We start from the raw sequence: 24,168 nt of genomic DNA, 5'->3' as shown, positions 1-24,168 counted from the left end.
GTTGACAAGAGACCACACCTTCAGCCCGAACATCCTGAAGGCCTTAACATCTCCACTGCGTATGTTAGCTTCATCCATCAGCTCAGCAATTCATTGCAGGGATAGCTGGTGAGGCTGTCCATAAATCTTTGTAAGAGATTGTCTCACGGTGTCTGTGAAGGTTCCGCTACCAACAAAGCCTCCTCCAGTTTCAGATGGTCAGTGAGGATTTGAAACTTGAAGTATTCCAAAGCATCATCAGGCAGGATGTTCTCCAAAGCGATTCTCAGCCTTGAAAACTGTCTGGGATCTGGAGATGTTAGGAAGGGGATGGTTGGAGCTGGACTTCTGTAGATTTTCTCCTGAGTATAAGAGGGGAAGAGATGATCTGGGCTGTAGTCTGTGTTGGCTGGCTTCCTGTTCTGCTGTGACATGTCCACAAACCCAGGGAGTCGAGGTGGCAGGGAATATTGGTCTAAACTGGCATACCTTTCCTGCGATGATTCTTCATATTGTGTTATAAAGGGAGCTCTCTCATGTGAAGATGAAGAGACGTTCATGTTTCTCATATGCTCAATTAGCTTTGGGCTCACCTCTGGTGCAGCTGTTGTGACTGTTTGACTGGAGCTGATTGTGGCAGCTTGGAGCGTGGAGCTGGTGTTGGATGGTATAATTGTGGAGATTGAATGCTAACCTCTGGCGTATGGAAGCATGGAGATGGCGTTGGTGAAGTAGCTGTCCCCAGTGAAGCTCTCTTCTCTGCCTTTAGACTTTGAAGCTCTTCATGAAGTAGAATATTCTGCTGCCGCATCTCCTGAAGATGATCTGAGGGAGCTGGCTAACCTGTCGTTGCAAGACAATGTGGCTGCTTTCTTTAAGACTCAGGCCCACTAAGCACATACTCTTTGAGGTGAGGTGGGGGGTTGGTACGTCTCCTTGGTCGTGTAGCCGGGGTGTCTTCCTCTGGGTGAGTCTTCTCTGCAGTAGTTCACTTATCTGGCTCGAAGGACCATGAAAAAAACTTTTGTTTGAACTGGTTTGGATTAGAACACACCAGAGTATACTCCAAAAGGGTTTATTTATGAAGTTGTTGGTCTTGACTGTAAAGATACTGTATGTGTACATTGAATTACACCCTGGGCGAGATCCCTTTCGAGCGCCCCCCCCCAAAAAAACAATACCACAAAATTCTGCACAAACAGTTATATTTTATTATAACAACATAAGTGAAAATAAAATTACATGAAAGTATATGTATAGGCAAAAACAATGGGATTTTTTTTCAATCACCAATAACTTTAGACTTTTTAGATTTTAATAGATTTTTTGTACCTAAAATTTGTATAAAGATGATTCCCAACTTTGTTATGAAAGATATAATGGATTGAATTGATACACCATTTTACTTTATGCAATATGTGGGTAAAATGGCCATAAATTAATATTCCCATTCAATGCAATGTATCTATACACTGTATCTAATTTGCATATTAATGTGTTCTTGGAGCAACATTTAATGAAAAAATAAGTGTAATAATTGGAGTAATAATTGGCAACATTTTAATAATAATATATAATATTTCATAGGAATATTGATGTATAATTTATTTCCAGTGGTGTAAAGTATTGGAGTAAATGTACTTAGTTACTGTACTTAAGTATCTTTTTGGCTACTTTGTAGTTGTACTGAGTATTAAAGATATTAGCAACTTTTACTCTCTACTTGACTACATTTTTGAACAAGTATATGTACTCTTTACTCCACTACATTTGTAATGACTAATGCAATTACACATTACATTTCACCTGGTACCCATCATTCTTTTGCGGCAGTTTATTTTTGATACAGAAGAATTAATATAGCCATTTACAAGGCATTGAAGGTACTATATCTTGTGGGTTTTGCTCTTACTTACTAAAACTTGTCAACATGGCTTCTTTATGTCAATAAAGAGTGCATTATCAATTAGGGTTAGGATAGGGTTATCAATGTCAATCGCTGGCGGTTTATGTGAAATGAGGACATGACAGCAGCTGATGATGAGGCCAAAACCAGCATGCCCAGTTTAAAAAGGCTTTGACTTTTTAATTGGACTTAACATTATTTTATTTATCCGTTATATTGAAGAAACCTTTTGAAAGAGTTTGGTTTATTATGATCACTTGAGCTTAAATGAGACTTGAGTGTTATGGTGTCCACCATGATTTGTTGCAATTTTGAGGTGTTCAGTCTTATTTTGATTTAAGAAAATAAATGTGATTGCTCTCCTCATGAATCAACTGTTTCTTGTTTTTTACTGACATGTCTCTTAAGTGTTCAAGGACTAGTGCTGCTTTGAGCCTACATTCAGTACGAGTAAAATACTCAAGTACTGTTAAATTCAGATACTTTAAGACTTTTACTGAAGTCATTTTTGAATTGGTGACTTGTAACTTGTAATGGAGTAGTTTTCGCTGCAAGGTATCTGTACTTTTACTTAAGTATGGTTTTCAGGTACTCTTTACATCACTGTTTATTTCCATATTCACTTGTTGTGCCTGATAAACATGATTTAAGTCCTGATGTCCTCTACAGTGGACATGTATGAAATCAATGCCCTGTTCTGTAACAGAAAGTCATTTTTTGCTTTGAAACACCATAACATAATGTCTGAGATGTTGTTTTATGAAATACAATTTGAAAAGTAGTCCAATTTAAATTATAATTACACAGATTTGAAAATTCCGTTGGCTAATTACATAATAACTGATGGAAATAAATAATAACTGAACTTGTAACAGTTTTGTTGCAAAGCACAATATTATGGTGAAATTAGATCTCGTGTTTGTTGAGTTAAAACCGAATTATTGTTGTATAAGCATAGCAAGCATCATAGCAAAAAGTCTAACAAACTTAAGAGTTATACCCACCAATTAACACTAGCAGTTCATTCATGACATGGATACCGTAATAATCATGAAGAGAGAACTTAGTTGCATACCTTTATCTTTTGCTCGTTTCTCCTTTTCTTTTCTTTTTTTTCTAAATTGGGCACCTGATGGCTTTGACCTTTTCCTGTCCATCTCTGTGTTTATTTGGCACTCGACAATCAACAGATTTCCCACCCCCCCAACACAACCAGAAGTCAAGACTAAACCAAAAGAGTGTTTTCACGACGCGTCATCAATCCGGAAGTCGGCCATGTTGGAGGCATTGAAAGAAAGCACTGCTATTGAACCTAATGGAAATCGCAGATTTTGCTGTAGAAAAAATGATTCTTCTTTAGAAATGACTGTGAAAATAAAGCTCTTTAATGCAAGTCGATCACACCCCAGAATCGCTATAGCCATGTGCTGTAACATCACGTGCAGTATAGTTAATTATTTTCTACTCTGAATTTCACTCACGAGTCAGCAGTATTGATTGATGACGCGTCATGAAAACACTCTAATGGTGACCACATAATCGTTTTGTATTACCTATTTTTATTAGCCATTTCACACAGCTTCTGTGCACGGCACCTTCTCAGCAAGCAGGGGTGCCAATTTGCCAATTCCCCACACAGTGAAATGATAGATAATAGAAAACCGCTTCGCGGTGGCAGCGCAGAAGATTATTATTTTTTTAACTGCTCGTGCCGCCCCCCATGTACCATGAAAAAATGCCGCCCCGGGTGGCTGCCCGGTTCGCCCGTACCAAAAACTGCTACTGCGCCTGTGTCTCATTACCCACACCTGCCCATTGTTAACTCATTTGTTAGTCTCCCTATTTAATGCCCTTGTGTTTGCTGTCCTGTGCTCGTTCATTTTGTGATGTTTGCTTTGTCCCTTCCCCGGATTACCTTGCCCCGGATTACCTTGCCCCATGTAGATTAGTTTTGTCATGATTGTTTAGTAAGTGAGTTTAGTTATCCTGTTTCTTTTACTTTTGCCTCCTCGTGGGAAGTCTTTTGTTTCTGTTTGGTTTTCCGTTCTGCATTTGTTCCCCATCGTGAGATTTTGTTTTATATTTAATAAAGTTTGAGTTTTTCTGTACCACCACTGCCTGCACTTGGGTTCTTCTCCCGCCTCCCTGACACCAGGTCTTGATGGATTTACAGCGGAATTTTAATTGACTTAATGGAAGATAATTGGACAAGACTTTTTTAAAGTCATGGAAGCAAGTTATGAATTGAAGATACTGCCAAGAAGTTGTCAAATGGCAGTCTTAACCTTTCCAAAAAAAGGAGATTTATGTTTGCTTAAGAACTGGAGACCTGTTGCTGTTTTAAATTCTGATTGGAAGATATTTTCAAAGTGTTTTGCAAATCGTCTCAAGAAGGTTTTAGATTTTTTGATTCATGAAGACCAGTCTTATTGTATTCCCAAAAGATGCATTTATGACAATTTATTTCTAATGAGGGATCTTTCAGAATATTCAACAATGTATAATGTTGGCCTTTTGTCTTCAGACCAAGAAAAGGCATTTGATCGATGTGTTGAAATGTTTTGGTTTTGGGGTTAAAATGTTATCATGGATAAAATTGTTGTATAATGGAGCTGTGAGTTTGATAAAGGTAGGAGGTGGGTTGAGTGTGCTAGTTAAGGTAAAAAAAAAGGTATTAGACAAGGTTGTCCAATGTCTGGCCAACTGTATAGCTTAGAAATTGAACCTTTATTGTGTTTTTTACGAAGCAATTTAAAAGGATTAACGATAAATGGAAGAAAAGAGTCTATTGTATTGTCAGCATATGCTGATGATATTACTGTTATTGTTCAACAGCAGAATGATGTACAAATTTTAAAAGATGCTTTAGGAATGTATGAAAGAGCTTCGTCTGCTAGACTTATTTTGGACAAAATAGAAGCTTTGTGGTATAGCTCTTTTAAGAATAACAGGTTTTTGCCAACACTTCCAAATAATATTCAGTGGGGCACAATTGGTATTTAGGGTTATACCTTGGTCATGAAGAATACAGAAAGAAAAATTGGTAGGGGTAAATGGAAAAGGTTTGTGCTAGGTTGTCTAGCTGGAAATGGATGCTACCCCAGTTATCATAAAGGGGAGGAATACTAATTGCAAATACCCTGATTGCTTCCATGCTCTGGCACAAATGAATGTGCATGTACATTAATGTACATTTTTAATCAAAGAACTTCAGAAGACTTTTTTTGGACTGGTCAACATTGGCTGAGACCTGTTGCTCTTTATCTTCCAGTCCAAGAAGGTGGACAGGGACTTATAGACATTCGTGGTAGAGTGGCAACATTGTTTCTGCAGGCTGTTCAGCAGCTTTTATTTCATCAACATTCTGGATGGATGGACTTAATGTGTGCACTTTTACACAAAGCTGGAAGGATGGGATTAGACAAACATTTGTTTTCCATGGACCTAGAAAAAGCACCTTTAGATGGACTCAACGTTTTTTATCTCAACATTTTGAATGTGTGCAAATTGTTTTCTATCTCAAGAGAATGGTCAAAACCATGTCCATGGTTGTTTAAAGAATCTCTCTTTTTTAACCCTCTTCTCCCTGTTGAGATTCTGAACTCTGAGACTGTAAGGACAAGATTGATTTCTGCCAGTATATAACCACTCTTCAAGATTTACAGAAAGGATCTGGGTGGATTGAAGCTGAAGAACTTTCTTTAAAATGGGTTTTAGGTCTGTGCGTCTCATTAAACGACTGCTAGAGGACCTAGAATGAAGAAATATTTTTTATTATTTTTAAGTAAAAGGTTCTTGTTGAATTTTATGGCATTATGGGAAATAAAAGCCATGTAAAAGTCTTGAAATTGAAATTCCAATAGAATTTATAATAATGTCCAATATAGCATTCTACAAGTCCAATAGGATCCTATAGGATAAACTAAAATTCCAATAGGATTTTTTGACCAGGGGTGCACTTGGTTAACAAACTTGATCATCAGCTGCTAATCAGATCGTCAGGACTGAACTGCGCATGTCAGATAGGGGAGAAATATAAAGTGATGTGTTTATGAACCACTGCGTCAGGGTCAGTATGTGTGTTTTTGGTTTCAAATTTTCTCATTGACAACTTTTAGATAGTGACCGGAGAGTGTATGTTATAAACTGGGTGCATGGATGGATATAAAGCAAATGGATAAAGATGGATAAAAAGCAGTTTCATGCAGATCAACATATAGTTAAAGTAATGTCCTGTTTCAGATTAAAAATGCACTCTGTTTGAAGGAATGTCTTGGGAAAACTTCCTTTTATGTTGTAGACTCAGTGTCTGAAAGATAAAAATAACTCAAAATATGAATTATTTTGCCATGTTTATATGGATTGTTTGTTTGTATTGAGTTATTTACCTTTCTCTTAGCTTTATCAATTGATAGTCCTTTAGCACTCAGAGCAGCTATCTTGTTCTCAATGTCCGAGACCTGATTAGTGAGTAATAAACAAACAAATAAATGAACAGATGAATGAACAAACCTGAATGAATAAATCATTTGGTCGTATGTAGCTCACCTCACTCTCTGTGCTTTGAACTTTGGCAGCTGCCAAAGCAACATGGTCCTCTAGCTCAGAAAGTTCTGAATCAGTTAGCAGGCCAAAGTAGTGATTCTTATTATTCTGCTCAATCATTCTCAACTTCTTTGCCATATCGAAAGACTTCCCTGCAGTCAAATATACCTGTAGGAAAAAGGAGCAAGACAATTCAGACCTTAACATTTTAGGAATATTTGTGAATTAAGGCACAAAACCGCTTGGTGATGTCATTGGTATTCTATGTGTCAGAGTGCTCTCTTCCTAAAAATGAAAATACATAAACAATAATAGCTATAAAGAGAGATTACGCCAGGCCCAGATGAACGTCATATGCCCATCCCTAACTAGAGATAACGCCAGCTACATCTGAAAATCCTGTGCCATCCTCCTGCGAGACCCTGCGGACTGACTGACCATCCCAGCTCCATCTAAGACAATTACATCACCACCCCAGAGCAAAGTGACCATCTGACCATCCCAGCTCAGGCAATTCCATCCCCAACCAAGAGCAAAGACAGACTACTTGTCACATTAATGCTAAGTTTACAATACTTAGTATTTAATGCTAAATTTACATCACATGACAGCAGTTTGAAGTTATAGCTGCACTCAGTTACATTATGCCATTACTATTTTCCCTGCTTATAACATTCCTCTGTTGTCTGATATCGATCACAAAATAAGACCAAATTAGACCTAAACAGTTTCAACAAATTTAATTTGCTAAATCACAACTAATAAGCTCTCCCTGTTTGTCATTAACATTTACTCAGTAAGTTTTAAAAGTCACTGTGTAGAGCTGTGACATGTCAGAGGAGACCTGGGCCTGTATTTATCAAGCTTCTCAAAGTGCCATTTTAGTCTTAAGTGCTGAGAATTCATGAAATTTACTCCTACTTCCAAACTTAAATATAAAAGCAAGTTATAAAATTTCTTAAAGCTAAGAATCACTCTTACTCTCCCAACTATTTAAGACAGCTCGAGAGGTTTCTCAAGTGCTTAGGAGTTGCCACTTGGGGCTTGTGATGGCGCTGATGAGACAGAGACATGTGGTGGACAGAGGGGTTGGCCAATGGAACCGTATCATTCCACATTATGCACGTATAAATTCGAAACTCCCCTGCAACGGCGTAATTGCGGGTGACACTTTTTTAAAGTATGAATTTGTGAAAGGCATTTATTAATGAAACAACATCTACACATCATTTTTCATAATCGAAATTCATTCATTTAACAAACATATTTGTGCGCAAGATAAAAGGCACGCAGTCCGTACATGTCATTAATGCTGCGCGCGTTCGAGTTATGCTCTATGGGTCATCAGTACTGTTGCACGTTCTCGTTATGCTGTATTGCTATGGATCATCAAGTTGTTATGCTCTATTGCAATGAATTTGCATTATTTTTGTTATCAATTGTATGTGTGATTTCACACGCAAGCATAGCCGCGGGAAGTGGCAGCACCCCCTGGCGTCGAGCGAATGAAAAACTGAAACAGTGTGAAAGATACATAAATAAAGGCAGAGACTATTTGCACCAGGTCCGCCCACCAATACGTGATTGGAATAGAGAATATGTAAGAACGACATCATTTTGAACAATGACTCCAGTGGCGTAAGGTGTAAAGTCTATAAAGTGTGACACAGGAGGCCGGGGTTCTAATTAAACTCTCGCATTTGTTTTAAATAAAAGAAATATTCATAAAGTTTAGGGTAAAGTAACGTTATCTGCCACTATTTATATGTATCAATAGCATCTAACTACTTTTTTTATTTAATCCAAAGAAAATACAGCTATTTTCGGTTAGAGTAAAAAGCATTGCTGCCTTGGGCAGGCTATTTGTAACATTACTCTGAGTAAATAGACACTCCGTAAATGAAATGTTTTATCAAAAATAAATATAATACATTTTATTAATGTGTCTATTCACTAATATCCATTGAAAACATTAATAACGTCACTGTTTTTGCTTTAATAACGTTACTGTTACAATGACAACGCAAGTGTCTAATGACGTCACGGCGTTAGTGAAGGTCAAGTGTCATGAGCGGTCTTGTCCAAATGGCGCAAAAACGAATTTCAGACTTTTTTTTACCTCATGCAGGACTTCAGCAGCGTCAACCCAGAAAGAAATGCTACTTTCGGAGTTTTGCATGCAGGCCAGCAGAAATGTAAGACAGTTATTTCTTGATTTGAGATTGTGGCTAGGTCTACAGGCAGAATATGTAACGTTACGGGTTGATTTCTGTGCTGTTGTCGTGCAGCATGCAGTTGTGTTTAATCGCGTGACCGGTTTTCCCATGGAGGGTGAATGTATCAGAGAATATTCTTAAATAAGGAAATAGTGATGGCCGGTTCGCGAACGAATCGTTCATTTGAACCAGTTCTTTTTAGTGAACCGGTTCCAAATCGGACTGAATCAAACGGTTCACGTCTACAAAAAGCACTTGTCCACAAATTCCTTCAGTTACTCACATAAACCAGCCAGTATCAACGACTTTTCAGTAAATCCAACAGTACACTACTACATGCTGAACTGAACTGTTAAACACGAGCGGAGAATCTATTCAAGTTATAGCTAAGCTAGCTGATATAGTGAGCATGCGTGCAGTGGCGTGTTCTATCGAACGCCCTGCCTAGAGCGATCCTCGTTCTCGATTCAAGAATCGGTTGCCACAGTTTTCGGATCACCACGGAACCAACCGAGAGCTGTCTTTCGAACACGTCCGATTTGTGAACCGGTTCAACATATAAGAAACTACATTTGCAACATGAACATAAACATTTGAACACAGATCACACTTTTTAATGGTCATAAATGTACAAACATATTCTTTATATTAATGTTGCTTAAAATGCAATACAGAAAACGTTTGTGCAGTTGTGCTTTTATGTTAATTATTGTAAAGGTTAAAAATAATTGTTTGTAAAAATAATAAACTAAACATTTATTTGTTTCATAAGTAATCCATGGTGTTTTCATGAACATTTTATTTAATTTCTAAACAAGATTATATAAATCTAAACATGACGTAATCATCATGTGCGAGAAGCAAGCGGATTCCTTGAATCGCTCTCGCAGACTAGAATAATCTAGAGTCACGAGAACCGTTTCTGTCGGACATGTCCGATTTGTGAACCGTCGAACCGGTTCGCGAATCGCTTCTTCTGACACGAACCGGTTGCAACAGCTTTCGATTCATGAACCGAAGAGCTGCTTCTTCGGACACGTCCGACTCAGAACCGATGATACTGCGCATGCGTTAATTTTAAAAGCAGATAAAAAGCTCAGATATTTTTATAAAACAGAGGTGTGATACTATAAAACACATTGGAAAGATGTTTAGGACTTTATTACTGCCTTATCACTGTACGTAAACCAATCTGCAGCTCCGTTTATGTTCATCCCACTCAGTGGCGGAGCCAGACAATTTCCATAAGGGTGGCCAGACTGAGACCATAGCTCACACAGGGGTAGCACAGAAACTGATATCATCTTTTTTTTCCCTATGTGGCAAGTCACTGTGGATCTAGTAGTGTTTCTTAGTCACTCACTCATTTATTAAACAGGCAGTGATTGCCATGTAGAATTACATCATGAAGATCCACATAAGCTTTTTAATGTATTAATAAACTGATTTTAAAAAAAGATCTGAAACAGTGTGGCATTGCAGAAGGTGGTGTCTTTTTAATTGGTGATACAGCTCACACCATAATGACAATTTACACGACATAAGAATATACCAGAATGCACTTTTATAAAACAAACATTACAATATCACAGAGAAACCAAAATATAGTAACCTTAACATTATGGGCAAGCATTTCAAAAATATTCCTTTGCAATACTTTGCATATTATCATTTGGCTGCCAACTGCCAACAAAACATTGTAATTCTCTTTCAAGGATATGACACAGACAGACAACCAACATTAAGATAAATCAGCACTGAAAGTTGACTTTACTTTTAATGGCCTTCTACAACGCTCTTTTAAATGACACTGACACAGTGAAACTGTTTATAGCTGCGACTTTCATACTGCTAAGTTAACAGCCTAAATTAACTTAGCAAACTGTACCATGTCTGTTTCAACTTCAGCACGCCAGCCATAATATACATACATTAAGACAAGAAACATTTCAAACATAGTGAATAAACTTAATTCTTCTTGTTAACTTACCTGTGACCTCTTCTCTCGCGGCGGGAAACAGACGGTCCTCCTACTGCACGCGCAAAGTCCGTTGGAGCACACGCGAACAACAACAACAACACTACTACTACTTCTTCTTCATCTGTAATTGTGTTGGTGGTTGAAATTCAAGTTGTGTGTATTACCGCCACCTTCAGTTTGGGTGGAGAAGTACTTGTTTGAGGTGCGTTGTTGAAATGCGTCCATATGGGAACAACTGTGTACAGAAATGTTTCCACAAAAACGTTGCCGGCAAAGCGGTAGGGGGGGCCGGGGGGGTGGCCAAAGATTAATTTATGGTGGCCTTGGCCACCATTGGCCACCCACTGGCTCCGCCCCTGATCCCACTGCTAGAGCGGTTCTCGTTCTCGAGTCAAGAGCCGGTTGCAACAGATTTCGATTCAGCAGTACACGAACCGTAGAGCCGCCTCTTTCGGACACGTCCGAGTCGGTCGTGAGTGAGAACCGATGAGCTAATGAATAGTGAGCATGCGTGATTCACTGAGGCTATAGAACAGTGTGGACAACTGATGCTGTGCTAATGTTAAGAGCGCACGTGAACCGAGGACTTAAAATATATGGCGCAATCTGGCAAAGTGTAAGTTTATTTAATAACACATAAATCGTATTGAATTATGCATGGGTCATATAGTTTCTGTAAAATGCTGATGAAGATTAATTATTCACTTTTTATCTTTAAGACTTAAAATGTCATAGTTTGCTGCACTTCACTGTGCCTATTTGGTTGCTTTAGTTGCAAAACGTATATGTAAGAGTCAGATCATGACGTGATGTGTTAACTGACAGAAGCTATGATTACTGGTTTTGGTTCATATTTGAATATGCCGAGTGTATTTTCATCCCAGCCGGTCGGGATGATACTAGTCTAGACTTGACGCGTTTCGTCAGGGCGAGTGACGTCATTCCGCCAGAGCGTAAGAGAATCGGTGAACTGGTCTATTGAACTGGTTCATTGAAACGAACTGTCCGAAAGAACCGGTTCGCAGAAAAGAGCCGGACTTCCCATCACTATAAGGAAATCGATCCAGTGATTGTCGTCATCCAAAATCCCATTTGTGGCACAGCAAAGTGTCGTAAATCATCTCTAAGCCTGACACTTAAGATTTTGTCCTACACTTCATTTAAATTACTACGGAGCTGCTTTATAACCAACTTTTATAACCAACTTTTAAGCGCATCTTTGAGCCAATAATTTTTTTACTCTAAGTCAATTCTTAGCAGTGTTCTTGTGTGTAATTCTCAGAAGCTTGATAAATACGGGCCCTGGCCCTCCCGGCTGAGACTGGTTTCTCCCGAGGTTTTTTGGGGGGGTTGGGTTCCTTGCCACAGGGCAGTTTTGGCTTGCACACCGGTGTAGACTGCATTTATTAGATATTATGTACTAGAATGTAGTGTTGTAGTACTCGAGTCCGGTCTCGGACTCGAGTCCGGACTCGAGACGTTTTTTAATGGTCTCGGACTTGTCTTGGACTCGTTGGTATTTGAACTCGGACTTGTCTCGGACTTGGTCATTGGACTCGAAAATGTTCTAGTCGGTCTCGTCCGAGTCCAGCGATATATGTTTTATTTTCTCCTTCAAAACAAAACATTGATAGAGCAATATTCTTGTGATCCGAAAACGAATGATCCGAAAACTGTTGCCGACTCTCGACTCTAGAACGAGAGCTGCGCGTGCTCATAAGTTCTCTCTTCACACATTAGTTCAGTTCAGTGTGTGCTGTTGTTGTAATTAAATAACTCCGGTATATTGGTTCAAGGGACTGTCATGCGCGCCAGAAAGTGAATAACTGAATTAATTTGTGGATAATATTAAGTGTTTACGGGAGACGCTAAACGGGAACGATTCAGCTGAACTGGTTCGACCGGTTCACTAAAAAGAAAGAACCGGTTCAAATGAATGATTCGTCCGCGGCGCGAACCACCGTCAATCATTCATCAAGCACGATGTCAGCGAACAGCGGCATAATACAGATTGGTTTTACAAACCATAATAAATGTATCGACAGTGCGCTTAAAAGGAAACTTTTTGCAACAAAACTTTCCCCGAAACATGTGGGACAACATCCAATTTCGTAAGACACCTGCAAAGGCATCACAAAGAGAGGTAAGTTAATGCCATGTTTCAGAGTTAGCATTGCATTTGAGTATTTTAGAAAGTTTGGAAAGTAGGGCTTAAAGATAAGATTGATCGTATTTTTATTGTCATTGTGATGAACATGTTATTTAAGGATGGGCACCGACGTGCTTATAAACGAGCCGTGGAGCCTCTGCTCTTTCAAGCGGCTCCTCTGTCGAACACGCACGTGCACGGGCAGGCGCGCGCACGCACACACACACACGCACAAAAGTGTTCATTGCTGCGCAACCTTGCTGTTAAGAGGGCTGATAAAAAAGGTCCTTAAAAAAGTAATTGTTGTGAATTCCCCCTCTTTAAGTATATTGTGTTTTACCGGTGTGACGCGTGAGGTTACGAGGTACGTAAGTTACATAATGCAGTGTTTCTAGGGCAGGCGGACTTAGCGCAGCTGCTTATTCATAGAGTTAATCAGACGCAGCTGTCCGTCAGCAGACTAGCACTAGGGTCGTTTTCATGCGCTAGATAAAGTTTATAAACCAGTAAGTTTGCATTTATGTTTGCTAACAATGGCACAGTTTGTGTAATGCGATTGCCATCTGTGTAATTCTTATGTTGGTTACGAGATGACGTTTATGTTTGCACTTGCACCTGCAGTACATTAGCCCGCTAGCATCTCGGCTCGTGCTGGAAATGTTTCCACAATTTCTAGTTGTCATTTAATGTTCTTGGTGCTCTGACGTTTGTCAGGACTTAGCATTATTACTGGCTGTATAAATGTTTGTAATTGCCATACAAGTCGGATTTCAAGTGTTATATTGCATTGCGCTATGTAACTTATGATTATAATGGACAAGCCTTGGTTAAGATTTTGTATATTTAAACAATGCACATATTGTTTATTGAATTTGTAATTTAAGTTGTGATCTCATTTATCCTATTTACATATTGATTTCTGTTATTTTATTTATTTCAGAAACTACCTATATACATATGTCTGCCTACCTCAAATGTATATATGGTCACTAGTGCAATAAATGGCCAACCTCAATCCGATGTCTCTAACTCCTTGATCAGAGTACTGTAGTGATCAATATCATAATCACCAGTTTCAGTGGGGAAAACCCAACAGTAATAAACAGTTACACTTCGGCTTTGTGACTTTAGTGCTATACCTATATAGTAAAAATAAAATGACCTTATTTTATCTGCTTTTTGATCATTAGAAACAATAATGAAAATGATTATCTTAGAATAGAAGATATGCTGTCTCTTGCATCACATAAATTATCAATAGTTAAGTATGTGGTCTTGTAGTCATGATTTTTTTTCTGTCTCTGTCTTGACTGTCTCAATTGGACTCGGTCTTGACTTGGACTCGAACCTCTTTGGACTCGGACTTGACTTGGACTCGAACCTCTTTGGACTCGGACTTGACTTGGACTCGAACCTCTTTGGACTCGGACTTGACTCGGTCTCGACTAGTCCTGGTCTTGGACTTGTCTTGGACTCGACAATGGTGGACTTGACTACAGCCCTACTAGAATGATCTTGCTTGTTCTATAAACACCATTCACTGTGCTGTGTTTGACCTTTTCTGGGTTTTTCTGTTTTTCTTATTTTCTCCTGTAAAGCTGCTTTAGAACAATGCACATTGTGAAAAGCGGTATATAAATAAAACCAAATTGAATTGAATATAATAATCTTACATTTTCCTCAAGTTTTCTGTACGCATCATCAGCCTGCTTAACATCTGTGCCCTCTAACTGAAGTCTGTCATTAGGGTTTGAGGGGGCCAACTCGTTCATAGCACTTTCGGTGGCATTAATTGTTCTTAGTATCTCGGTTGTGATGTCGCAAAGAGCCGCCGCAGTGGATCTCTGAAAGCCATGTAAAGGGAACAGTAATTAACCGAGAGGACAGAATGCTAATTAGCATTAAACCCTAATAAGGTATTGTAGTGAGGTATTAGCATAGCTAATGTTGTAGCTAAATGAGGCACACAGTGCTGCTAATGAAGAAAATGAATGTAACCAAGTGGAATTCAAAATTTCTCAAAATAATTTTAATATGTTTAATAAAGCATTTGCGCAGACATTCTTATATTTTGCAACTCCTATCAATAAGGCATAGTTTATGAACATTGTTTCTTTTCACACTGCCTGGTATTTCACTAATATTCCAGTGGTGAAAAAATGTCTAAATCTGTATTGTTTTACATATTTGTTATTGAAAGACATTTTGTCAAAGATGTTCTGCTGAGTTTGACCTTACCTTGGAAAAAGCCATCTCCAACAGATTTTGACCAACATGTGCTCACCTTTTGTTCTTCGGTGAGCATCTCATCGCTGGAGGAGCTCAAGGGTTCTTGAGGGGCAATAGGTGCCTGGTCTCCCTGTGGTCTCCCTCTTACAGTGGTCCCTCTGGACTGAGGAATCTTCTTCGGCTCATCCTCATCAGAGGAAAGGGCCCTGTCACTCATCAGCTCATCTAATTTTTTCCTGAGCTTCTCCTCCTCCAGCTGCCCTGCTGAGGGCTGGACAGGCTGCAGATATACAAAAACACAGTTGATATTAAAATCAAATTATAAGCAACCTGCATGAAACTTACCCTACATTTAGGAAAAATAGCTACTTAGCATGTTTATGAGGCTTTATTTGTACCTGTTCAGCAGGCACAGTCATTTTCTCTTCCAGTCGATTCAGGAGACTCTCAATGGCAGACATTCTTTTGCTCAGTTCATTGATCTACATCCCAAAAATGAAATTAGCAAAAGGGGGTTTGTGACATTTGTATACATTGAATGATGAATAGGGGACAATTTGTGCTGTTTTGGATGCGAAAATAGTTTTGTAAGTCCTGTGACACATATTTTATAGCCTTTTTAGTTCCATCCTCTCTTCTAACTGTGTCCTAACAATTAAATTTGTGAAACAACTTGTGTAAGATATGAATAAAGCCATCATCTGTGATCATACCGGTGGGGCTCCCTGTTGAATGTTTTCTTGAGATGATGCCCTGCTGCGGCGTCGTGGTGGCAGCTGGTAGATAGGGTAATGGAACATATCCTCCTCGTCTGAAGTGTCCACGTAGATCTTGCGCGGAGCCACGGAGGAATTGATTTTAGAAAGAGAGCGAGCACGTACAATTCTTTGTTCAGTGTACGGGCCATCATCTAAAACAAGGTGAATGGCACAAATCAGTTTCGCTGTGTAACTGTCTTTAGAAAATACAGACTCAAAACAGTTTCAGTGAAGAAAAAAAAGCTTAAATTATTATTTTTGGGATGAACAACCCTTTTAAGAGAAAAATATAGTGCATACAAGAATAAAAGAACAAAATAAATCTGAAATGATACAAACATAATATAATTTAATAATATATCTGCTCACCTGGGTGCGAAAACCTGTCAAGACTTTTTCTGCGGTTCATGCGATGTTGATGGTGCGTATCAGCAGTGTGTTCTAGATCATTCTGCTGACCTCTCTCTTGGATGTACTGGGTAATAGAAAGAAGTGTCTACAATGGCCTACCTGAGCACATATTTAAAATGTGGATGTTGATAATGGTAGGCCAAGTATCTCAATACCTGGACAGACTGTCTGCATGAGTGAGGGCCATAATCATCCATGTCAAGATCCATAGGGTGAACAGACAGTAGACGCTTGGTCTTTCGGATCTGCAAAGACGCCAAACAATTTTAGTCTCAGGATAATATAACTACACATGTTCTGTGTAGTCTCATTCATTTAAGGGATATTAATTACACTGCGTTCCAAATTATTATGCAAATTGGATTTAAGTGTCGTAAACATTTAATTTTATATTGTTCAATTAAACTTATGGATGGTATTGTGTCTCAGTGCTCTTTGGATCACTGAAATCAATCTCAGACACCTGTGATAAGTAGTTTGCCAGGTGAGCCCAATTAAAGGAAAACTACTTAAGAAGGACGTTCCACATTATTAAGCAGGCCACAGGTTTCAAGCAATATGGGAAAGAAAAAGGATCTGTCTGCTGCCGAAAAGCGTCAAATAGTGCAATGTCTTGGACAAGGTATGAAAACATTAGATATTTCACGAAAACTTAAGCGAGATCATCGTACTGTGAAGAGATTTGTGGCTGATTCAGAGCACAGAAGGGTTCGTGCAGATAAAGGCAGAATGAGGAAGGTTTCTTCCAGACAAATTCATCGGATTAAGAGAGCAGCTGCAAAAATGCCATTGCAAAGCAGCAAACAGGTATTTGAAGCTGCTGGTGCCTCGGGAGTCCCGAAAACCTCAAGGTGTAGGATCCTCCAGATGCTTGCAGTTGTGCATAAACCTACTATTCGGCCACCCCTAACCAATGCTCACAAGCAGAAACGGTTGCAGTGGGCCCACACATACATGAAGACTAATTTTCAAACAGTCTTGTTTACTGATGAGTGCCGTGCAACCCTGGATGGTCCAGATGGATGGAGTAGTGGATGGTTGGTGGATGGCCACCATGTCCCAACAAGGCTGCGACGTCAGCAAGGAGGTGGCGGAGTCATGTTTTGGGCTGGAATCATGGGGAGACAGCTGGTGGGCCCCTTTAGGGTCCCTGAAGGTGTGAAAATGAACTCTGCAAGGTATGTAGAGTTTCTGACTGAGCACTTTCTTCCATGGTACAAAAAGAAGAACCATGCCTTCCGTAGCAAAATCATCTTCATGCATGACAATGCACCATCTCATGCTGCAAAGAATACCTCTGTGTCATTGGCTGCTATGGGCATAAAAGGAGAGAAACTCATGGTGTGGCCACCATCCTCCCCTGACCTCAACCCTATTGAGAACCTTTGGAGCATCCTCAAGCGAAAGATCTATGATGGTGGGAGGCAGTTAGCATCAAAACAGCAGCTCTGGGAGGCTATTCTGACATCCTGCAAAGAAATTCAATCAGAAACTATCCAAAAACTCACAAGTTCAATGGATGCAAGAATTGTGAAGGTGATATCAAAGAAGGGGTCCTATGTTAACATGTAACTTGCCCTGTTAGGATGTTTTTGATTGAAATAGCTTTTGATTTCAGTAAATATGACCTCCTAATGCTGCAAATTCAACAAATGACCATTTTCAGTTTTTTACAACCTATGAAATGTTTTCAAACTCTGTTGTGCATAATAATTTGGAACAGTGCATTTTGAGTTTTTCATTTTTTAAATAAATACTGTTGTCAGTGGGAGGTTTGTTCAATAAAATTCCAAATGTACCCTAACTGTTGATTACTTGAAAATTATACTGACTGTCATTTGCATCGACAAATTAGGAAAACCAGAGAAAGATATCATTTGCATAATAATTTGGAACGCAGTGTAGTATTAAAATATTCCAGAAGTCAAGTCTTTGATTGATATGTTGCATATATTGCAAATAGAAATGCTAATAAATGTAAAAAATATTCTTTAGAAAGATATGATCTGTAAAGAATTATTTCATCTGAGTCCAATCAGCATCACTATCATAGCAGTACAGATAGCTTTATGCAAGAATGCATCATTAGCTGCAACTATTAAAAGACATTAAACCATCTGATTAGTATATCACGTGACAGTGTTGGGTAAGTTACTCTGAAAAGTAATTAATTACTAGTTACTAATTACACATTCGATAATGTAATTAGATTACTGTACAAGTTACTCTCTTCAAAAAGTATTTAGTTACTTATTACTAATTACTTTCTATATCCTACATCAACCTTGATTAGTTAAGTGATTCAAGGATAGACATGAAACGGCTCTTTTAATTCATTCAAATAAATAATATAAAACTACATAAAGTATTATTATTAATTACAAATGTTAGAATTATACATTAAAGCACAGATTTTAAAGTTAGACTTTGAATGTTGATGTAAATTCCTCTTCTGCACACACACGTTACACAAAGTATTTAGTTTAATTACATCAGAAGTAACTAATTAAATTACAGAAAAAAATAAGAGTAATCCCTTACTTTACTTTTTCAAGGGAAAAGTAATTAAATTACAGTAACTAATTACTTCGTAACTCGTTACACCCAACACTGCCTGTAGCCTACATGTCAACAGTGCTTGTGCAACTTGGGCCAGTTTCAATAAGGAGGTTCAACCTACTCCAAGTTAAAATGTGTACTCTAAGTTGTTTAAAACCGAAATGCGAAACTTTGAGTTTTTGGTTTCAGAACTGCTGATTTGAATTAGTTCTATCAACTCTGGGTAGACTTACCTCTAGTTAAGCGCTTGCACCACAACTATGACAAGCCATGATCAATGGAGCTCCGATATTACGATTCACTATGGCAACTGCACCAAAAAAAGCAACATGTGCTCGAGAGCGAAGCACACTTTCCGCTCTGCATACAGTGGATTTACTAATGTGCTTTAATGTGTAAATGACTTAAGTGTAAATTGAAAAAAGATAAATGTACCAATAAACAAACAAATTAATCAGTAAATGAATGAAACAACAGAAAAAAATCAGAAATAATAAAAAAAATCTTATGTTCTAACTCCTCATGAGTACAGACTCTCACGTCAAAGACAGACATTGGTTCGAACCCTGCTCGGAGCAGTTTTGGGTAGGAATGGCTGCATGTCTAAATTGTTTATTACCTTTATCACTGAATTTTTGCATTTGCCTGTATGTATTAATTTCTTTATACATGCACTTTATTTACACACTTTATTAAGTAATTTCTTATCCTCCATAGAAAACTACCATTTGTGCTCTGATGTAATACACGGCCACGATGGCTGATGCTATTGATGTAAGGATGGATGAGATATATTTTGATACATCTAATTCACTGTAGAGAAAAATGGTACAGTTTTAATAAAAATGCACAGGGAAATGACAAAATTCCACTCGGGTCCTAAATTCCTTTCATGAAATCAAAGAACATCCATATGAATGAATGCAGCCTCTTCACATACAGGATCCTCTATAAAAGCACATGTGACATTTTAGTCACTGAGATGGTCTCTATGTGATCAAAATGTGTGCCATGAATGACTGTATTAATGAATGAATAAGGTACACCACTTGCGCATTAAAAAGGGGGAGGAGATCGAAAGAAACTCTGGGTTTACCAAAGAAAACCTGCTCCCGACCAGGTTAGGTTCACATAGTAAGTTACTACAGTTACAGACTCTAGCCCGGTTTCACAGACACGGTTTAGCTTAAGCCAGGACTATGCCTTAGTTAGATTAAGATATTTATGTTGCTTTTATTAAAATACCTTAAAAGAATACATTACTGGTGTGCATCTTGACACAAAACAGTGGCACTGATATATTTTAAGATATTTCTGGGCAAGTTAAATTCAGTTAAGACAGGTCACACATTCATTTTAGTCTGGGACTAGCCTTAAACCTTGTCTTTGAAACCGGGCCTCTAAGTATAAGTTACCTCTCTTTTAGAAACGGCTTGAGTTACTCCGCTTTCTCGGGTTTGACATACCTCACATTCTGAAATGGAAAACCCAGAGTTTCCCTCATTTCAGGGTTAATATACTCAGAGTTTTCACTAAACCTCCTTTCTGAAATGGGCCCCAGCCCACAGCTTTGCTCTGTGACAACACCAGCTATTTTTTCCAGCAGAAATGTGTTTGTGTACTCACGGCGGACATCAGGCATGCTCTGTGTGTCATCATCACGGTGCCCTGTGATAGAAAAGACAATGTGAATGATTCTGTGCATTATGAGGACATACTAAAACAAGCACAAAACCAGACCTCTGCGATTTACATTTTAGAGATTTTAACTCAGGCACCGCGTTTAAATATGTAGAATTATAATCCAGAAAAAAGTAAAAATTCCTTCTTTGTTGCAGTTTTTGTACTTGATAAACATGACTGAAAAATAATATTCTCTTTACACAACTGTAAACATTACATCATATTAAACAGCCTGTACTTCTGTAAACCATCAGCAGATGTCACACTTCAGTCATCTTAGGCCTGAGGTAAATAACTTACAGCCCCTTCTTTGCATTCAGCCAAGGTTTCTCGCTTCTCTTTAAAACATGTCCCGTCATGCAAGGCTATAAACAACATCAACAAGCTTTACGGTGCTCCAAACGCATGTGACCAGCACATGTGTGAAAACAGCCTCTAAGCAGAGTTCTTTGAATTTAGCAGACAGATACAGTAAAATATCTTCTCAAGTAACTCAATATACACAGACATTTCCTCATGTCTAACCATAACATGTTTTTCTTATTATTACTTATCTTTACCTCAAAGACAACATTTAAAGGATATAAATATGTGCTATACTGATACCAGTTTAAGCTAAGCAATCCGTTTCAATTGTTAGGATATGTGCAAATAAAACAGAACTTTATGTATTGAGTGTATTCTTGTCATTCATTGCAGCAGTTGTTTATCAATAAGTTACACATGCCTTCAATAGTCTCTACTGTAAGTCTGAACACTTGCATGCATAACCACTTAAAATGGCTGATGATATACTGAACAAGTATAATGATGTGACAGCTTACTCGGACACATTGGAGGTTATCATAAGGCTTTTAATAGCACCCACCCTCTTCATTTAATCTCTTGTACAATGACCTCATCACTTTAGCACTGCCGAAACGCTTAAAGCGAGAGTGCACATTGTCATGGTACCACCCCAAGGTTCCAATTGTCAGGACCCTACATAAACAAACATGTGTTATTTAACAGATGTAAAATATCAGAGTAGTTATACACAGAAATGTCTTCTTTACCTAAGGGAATTGGATGTAAAATATAATATTCAAAAGTTATTTGAGCTTTCAAACCTGGTCATGCGACAGGGGTCGCACACCCAGCCACGCTCTTTCTTGTTATAGCGGCTGCAGGGCTTGCAGGTATAGAGTTTGCAGTCCAAACACTGGCGTTTGCTGTTCACCAGGAACTTAAAGGGTTGCAGACAGTGAATGCAATGAGTGTCCGCCAGGTTTGATTGAGATGACAGAAGTTCCCTCTTTGTTTCCTCTTTCTCGATCTTGGATTTAAGCTCCCTATGGTGATACAAACACAATGTACTGTAGTAAAGTTGATATCTTTGCCCTTTATTTATACATTTTATTAAAAATGTATACATTTTTACGTATGTTGCATAGTTGTGTAAAATGAAGCTCAGCTTTGAGAAATATTTAAGGAGGTTTGGAATATAACACACAATACATGCACAAAACTCACCGAGACTGTCTTTAAAAAAATGTACTGATAGTCAATGTACTGTATATATGCATTATTTCCTGTGAGAATTTTGTTTTTCCATGTATTTGTTGTTTATATTCCCAGACATGTTGTATTTTACTCTTAAATTTGTCAGATATATACGTTAACCAAGTTTTGATATTTACATCAAACCTTAAGTATCATGAAAATAATTTGCTTTTTACTGCAGGTTAATTTGGCCTAGCCCTACAAAATCTTGCCTAATTTGACATGAAAGTAAAGAAGATGATCTGATAAATATTAAAATACATATTCAGTGATTCAGATTGAAGCACAAATTGAAGAAGAACTCCAATTGAAATCAAACCATTTAAATCAGTCCATGTCATAAACAAACAGAACAGAACATTATCTTCTGACATGAGCAAATAACAATTCAGTAACAAAACAGAGGCCTCCTTGTACCAACAGAATAGAGCTCTGGGGCATCTTTTTCTCAGCCAGTGGAATGGTGTGATCCAGCCTTGTGACTATGCCATGATCGTGATATCTTCACAACAGTGGTCTTTCACACATACTGGCCTTTCCCATAACCCTATTGCAGGGTTATATACTACAGATAATCTACTATATACAGCAGTGGTCTCCAACATTGCCCTCGTGAAGTCTGTTGCAAAGCATGTTCTATCAATAGACTCAATTTTAGTATTTAATTTTCCTTCCATTTTTTTTCCATTGAATAAAGATCATGTAATGTTAAAAATAAAATAAAAACCGTTCAAACTTTTTAGAGGTTTTCGTACAGTAATGTATGGTAATGTTTCATTTCTTCATTATTCTGTGACTGGGGGATGTGGCTATATTTGCACAGCATAATAATCTGTCCACACATGTGTACATACCTGAGCCACTGGAGCTGTCTTTCTCCAAATTTCTATGCACTTTTTAAGTCGCATTTGTTATTGGTTTGAAGTTTGAAACTAAAAGCAGTTTTAACTCTATTATAAATTTAAAGATTTTAGCTTAAAGTCCTCACCCAAGCCTCTCCTCCTCCTTTTTTCTAAGGACAAAGTCTCTCTGAATGACCTCCCACACATGTTTAGCCTCCTCTTCTGAAAGTCTGGACAGATCCAATTTCTTGTCCATGCTTGGATTCCTGTTAAGAACAATGACACTAAGCATGACGTAGCTGTAAGAATAAATGAGTTTATGATTTTACCTCTTACTCTAAAAAATGGCATGTTTCCACTATGACATTAAGATACTGAATGTGCAGTCAAGTCTGCAGTACCAGGACATGCAATATGTTTATAGAAAGTGTCACAATCATGAGTCCATCTATTGAGTGGGGTGTACATATTAACTAACTAAATCCAAGTCTGTGGTAAATAACCATTTAAATAAATATATGGTTCAAAAACATCAAAAAATCATGGATAGATTATTCTGTCTTGTTAAGATTTTTTTTTTAATAATTCAAATATAATTTTAAGCATAACACATATATTCATACTAACCGGAGTGCATTTGTTATCTTTTCATAGATATGTATGATGATGCAAGGTTGTAATGACTTAACATTCCTAACAATAACAGTATCAGGGATCAATTCATATTGATATATTTTCAATTTTTTAAATAATAGAATACTCATCAATACTGTAGATTAAAAAAATCCTAAATAAAATGTTACGTAGTAACATCTTGAAAGCAATAAAAGTGTGTAAATTTCCATCAGTACAAATTTTGTAACTTTGAGATGAAGAGTGGCTACTTAGAACTTTGAAGATGCTACAATATAACATAGTTTTGATTTATTGTCTTTTTTATATAAATGTTTTGGTAATTCTTTAACAATTTTTGTATTAAAATAAATTATTTTGTTGGCACATTTTAACTTTTGCTTACGTAAATGCCCAAACATTTAAGCATACAACTTCAGATCAAACTTTTTTTATCATGAAACATTTTAGTCAAATGACCTGACACATTTGAGCAGTTTAGTTACTTCTAAAATATGTAACAAGAAGGCAGAATTTCTGTTACAAAAATAATAATGAAGATTTATTTACCTCTCTTGCAAGCACGCCGCTCTTGCCAAGTTCCTCAGAATGAGGCAGATAATGCGAGAATAGTCAGAGGTATGGGTATGTTAAATCACATGTTGAGTTGTTCAAATGAAAAGAGAGAGAGAGAAACACTCCCTTTCCATGCTTGAATGAATAGAGTGATTTTTTATTCACAGACAAGAATACAAT

General features: G+C 37.9%; 1 protein-coding gene across 1 annotated transcript; it reads right to left on the bottom strand.

Annotated features, from left to right (window-relative positions):
- Positions 1–5,637: 5,637 nt before the first annotated feature.
- mlpha (melanophilin a) lies at positions 5,638–24,034 on the bottom strand. The gene is made up of 13 exons (XM_057338955.1): positions 23,983–24,034; positions 22,947–23,066; positions 21,526–21,747; positions 21,285–21,397; positions 20,316–20,401; positions 16,330–16,419; positions 16,133–16,238; positions 15,719–15,915; positions 15,404–15,487; positions 15,061–15,285; positions 6,434–6,598; positions 6,274–6,345; positions 5,638–6,194 (listed from the first exon to the last, which is right to left on the bottom strand). Exons 2-13 carry the CDS (start codon positions 23,054–23,056, stop codon positions 6,129–6,131), a joined length of 1,536 nt encoding a protein of 511 aa, XP_057194938.1. The 5' UTR covers positions 23,057–23,066; positions 23,983–24,034; the 3' UTR covers positions 5,638–6,128.
- Between the last annotated feature and the right edge of the window lie 134 nt (positions 24,035–24,168).

This window comes from Triplophysa rosa, linkage group LG7, assembly GCF_024868665.1.
Source record: "Triplophysa rosa linkage group LG7, Trosa_1v2, whole genome shotgun sequence".
Classification (NCBI taxonomy): Eukaryota; Metazoa; Chordata; class Actinopteri; order Cypriniformes; family Nemacheilidae; genus Triplophysa; species Triplophysa rosa.
Note: the sequence above shows the minus strand (reverse complement) of the source record. Positions and strands in the feature narration are given on the sequence as shown.

Bases quoted from the DNA above. Each gene is read 5' to 3' on its own strand.
- mlpha (XM_057338955.1), bottom strand. From the start codon at position 23,056: ATGGACAAGAAATTGGATCTGTCCAGACTTTCAGAAGAGGAGGCTAAA. The intron at 21,398-21,525 runs GTTTGAAAGCTC...TTGTTTATGTAG, and splicing joins GACCCCTGTCGCATGACCAG to GGTCCTGACAATTGGAACCT. The intron at 15,916-16,132 runs GTGAGCAGATAT...ACCTTGTTTTAG, and splicing joins TGACAGGTTTTCGCACCCAG to ATGATGGCCCGTACACTGAA.